General features: G+C 45.0%; 1 protein-coding gene across 1 annotated transcript; it reads left to right on the top strand.

Moving 5' to 3' along the window:
* The first annotated feature begins 1827 nt into the window (after positions 1-1827).
* Positions 1828-3116, top strand: LOC123176885 (uncharacterized). The gene is made up of 2 exons (XM_044590912.1): positions 1828-2360; positions 2970-3116. The coding sequence occupies exons 1-2, from the start codon at positions 1868-1870 to the stop codon at positions 3014-3016; spliced, it is 540 nt and encodes a 179-aa protein (XP_044446847.1). The 5' UTR covers positions 1828-1867; the 3' UTR covers positions 3017-3116.
* Positions 3117-3231: the final 115 nt, after the last annotated feature.

The following is a 3231-nucleotide window of genomic DNA, read 5'->3' as shown; positions in this document are numbered from 1 at the left end:
TTTTTAAAACATATTTGACATTTTCAAAAGTTGCATTTCAAAATAATGTTTGTGCTTTTTCCAAACAAATGTTCTCTAGTTTTAAAAAAAATCACTTTTCTATTTTTTTCGTTTTCTAAACTGAATAGAAAACCAGCAAAAAAAGGACGCCCGCTACCATGCCCAGTTCACTACAGTGCACCGGCTCTACACAGTTCCTTGGTTCGCTAAATCGGGTGGGCTAGCCCAGTCGGGAGTTTGTCGTGCGAAGCGCGACAGTTTGACACAATTGAACATTGCCCAGTACCATGGAGTCAATTACGTTGGAGTTAACAGATCGATCCATCGGGTCTCGTATGTGAGCTGTCTAGATTAGGGTTTCCTGTGCCACCGTCGCCGCTGCCAATTTAGGCCCCCTCGCCTCCGGCTGCCATCTTGGCGCTGAGAGGTGGGGGGACCTCGGATCTTCAAGACCTCTATGTTCTTCGTCAACGTCTAGTAATCATCATAGTTTTGTGAGAATGATTAAATCTCCTCTTGTTTTTTGGCGGTGCCATGAGATTAGAGAGTTGCTTTTAGGAAACCATTAATGCCAATGTTCGTGCGGTTGAAAGAGTAACAACATCGTTGCTTCAGTCCAGTTGCAGCCACTTTACCGAAGTCTTTGAAGTATTTCTTCAAGATTGATACCACGAAGAAGGTGTTTTGAACAGCTTTCATTGTAATTCTTAGTCGTTGGAGTTACTTTGTATTTCCTTAAATCTTAGATTTAAATCAGTGTACCTGTAATTGTTATGCCTATGAATAAAGTTACTGGTGTTTTGGAAAAAATTACGTTGGGGTCCACGTCCGGCTCGGACTAGAACCGATTAGTTGGACTTGTAAACAAACCGTGAGAAGAGACCAAAGATATAGTACTACGTTGCTGCCATCAAATCGCCTGTGTTCGAGCTCCCTAATTAGCCTTTTGTGTACGTACGCGTGCATCAACTCAGCGTAATCAGCTACATCTACGAGCCAACAGAGCACTCCCGGCCGTGTGTTCCTTCCCCAAGCTACATCTTTTGCCTTGCCTTGGCGGCGTACGTCGACATGAAACGCCAACAACACGGCGAGGTGGACGCCGGAATATGCCGCCGCCGTAGCCCACGTCTCCATCCCCAAATCCATGCCAGTGACGTGGGCGCCACAGTGGCCCGCCGACGCAGCACGCGTCTCCATCCTCAGATCCACACGAGCGACGAGGGAGCCCGACTCATCGACCGCCGCCGCCGCCGCCATGGCAGCTTGCTGGACAACGACCACGATATGCTCTGGGAGATCCTACTCCGCCTCCCGCCGCAGCCGTCCTCCCTGCTGCGTGCATGCGCGGTCTGCAAGCGTTGGCGACGCGTTGCCACTGACCCCAAGTTCCTCCGTTGCTTCCATGCCCACCACCGGAAGGCACCCCTCCTCGGCTTGCTCGTGTGTCGCAACAGCCACAAGAACGTGTTCCACCCCGTACTTGAATCCTCCCGACCGCATCCCTCGGAAACGCTTCACCCTTGGATGCTACAGTAAAATACGTTACAGTGTGCCCAGTTGCCGCCATGGTCGCATCCTCGTCAAAGACTCAAAGAATAATGAGGCCGTTCTGTGCGACCCCATCACAGGCGAGCAGCACCGCATGCCTGTTCCGCCGGGATTCGACATGACCTATCTCAGCGGGGCGGTGCTCTGCACCGCCGGCGATCAGGGACATGTGCACGGCAGCTGCCATGCCAGCCCCTTCAAAGTGGTCCTGTTGTCCATGTTCATACACGATGATCGACGACCTCTGGCTCGTGTTTTCTCCTCACAGACCGGCAGGTGGGGCAATCTCATCTCAATAGAGACTCAACCTAAGACAATGTATGGTCCTTGTTGCCCCGACACCCTTGTTGGCAATGTGATTTACTGGTTGTCTAGGTATGGGAGAGACGATGGCGTAGTTGAGTTTGATTTGGAGGGGCAGAAGCTTACCCTGATCAAGGGGCCTCACAGTATGAATAATTTTAGCATATGTCAGTGCCAGATTATACGAACAGATGATTGTATTGTTGGTGTTGCCATGTTGTCTTACCAGGACATTCAAGTGTGGCAGAGGGAGGTCAATTCTGAAGGTGTTTCCATATGGTTGGTCCAAAAGACAGTTGCATTGCATACCATTCCGAAGACCCTTCCCCAAATTTCGGAAACAATGCCATGGAACAAACTGATGGGGTATGATGAGGACACCAATGCAATGATTTTATATATGCATGATAGTGCCTATATGGTTCAACTCAAGTCAATACATTCCACGAAAATTGATGTACCATGCTCTACGAAGTACTATCCTTTCATGAGTTTCTACCTACCAGGTGATCACTCATCCTTTGTCTTTATATATAGTAGGAGTAGGCTAATCTAGTTATTTTTGTAAATAATTGCTCAGATAATATTATTGTGATTCTTAAATGTTCACTTACACTTGAACTTAGTATGTAAATTCTGGTAATAAAAGCTTAGTAATTGTCCCTATGCTAGATGGATGAACTCATAGCCACATTATTTTAGTCTGTGTTATCTTTTAATATGGTTGTTTTCTTTCCCAGAAAATATCAAATCAAATGTCAAATGTTAACTTAGTTAATACTATGTATGGAATCTCAAGGCTAGATATTTTGTATCCGTTATTATTTCTTCTGAATTTGTACTGAACTTAACTCCAACAAAACAAATTTGGTTCAATACATGCTTACTAAAATCATAGTGATTTTGTCATTTGTTCATGGCCGTTAATGGCCAATCCTACCGGTGAATATTTGTCATAATTTTGTCTTATAACACACCTATAAATATATGTTATATAAGTGAATTATTTTGCGCGGGTTATACTTGCCAGCTCTAATTGCCACTTGTTACCCTCTCTTATCAATTTGTCTCTATCGTGGAACTGTTGTTAATTGTCGGAATTCTTATGCTTATAGGCACAACCGTTGCTGGTGGAACTAATGGAGCAAAAAAGTTAGGATGATTGTCTGGTTTGATCTGCTAATGTGCTAAAACGGTTCAACGGGTAAGAAGATCTTCTGAATATAATTTGTGAGTTTTGAAATGTTTGATTTTTCTCTTTGGAAGATATGTGACAGACAATGTGGGTAGCATGCACCATCAAAATATTGCCCATGTGGATGACATTTGGATTCGCACATGCTAACAACATAGAGTAACAATTAAAATGGCGACGAC

This window comes from Triticum aestivum, unplaced genomic scaffold (assembly GCF_018294505.1).
Source record: "Triticum aestivum cultivar Chinese Spring unplaced genomic scaffold, IWGSC CS RefSeq v2.1 scaffold120693, whole genome shotgun sequence".
Lineage (NCBI taxonomy): Eukaryota > Viridiplantae > Streptophyta > Magnoliopsida > Poales > Poaceae > Triticum > Triticum aestivum.
This window is presented reverse-complemented; position numbering and strand designations above follow the sequence as displayed.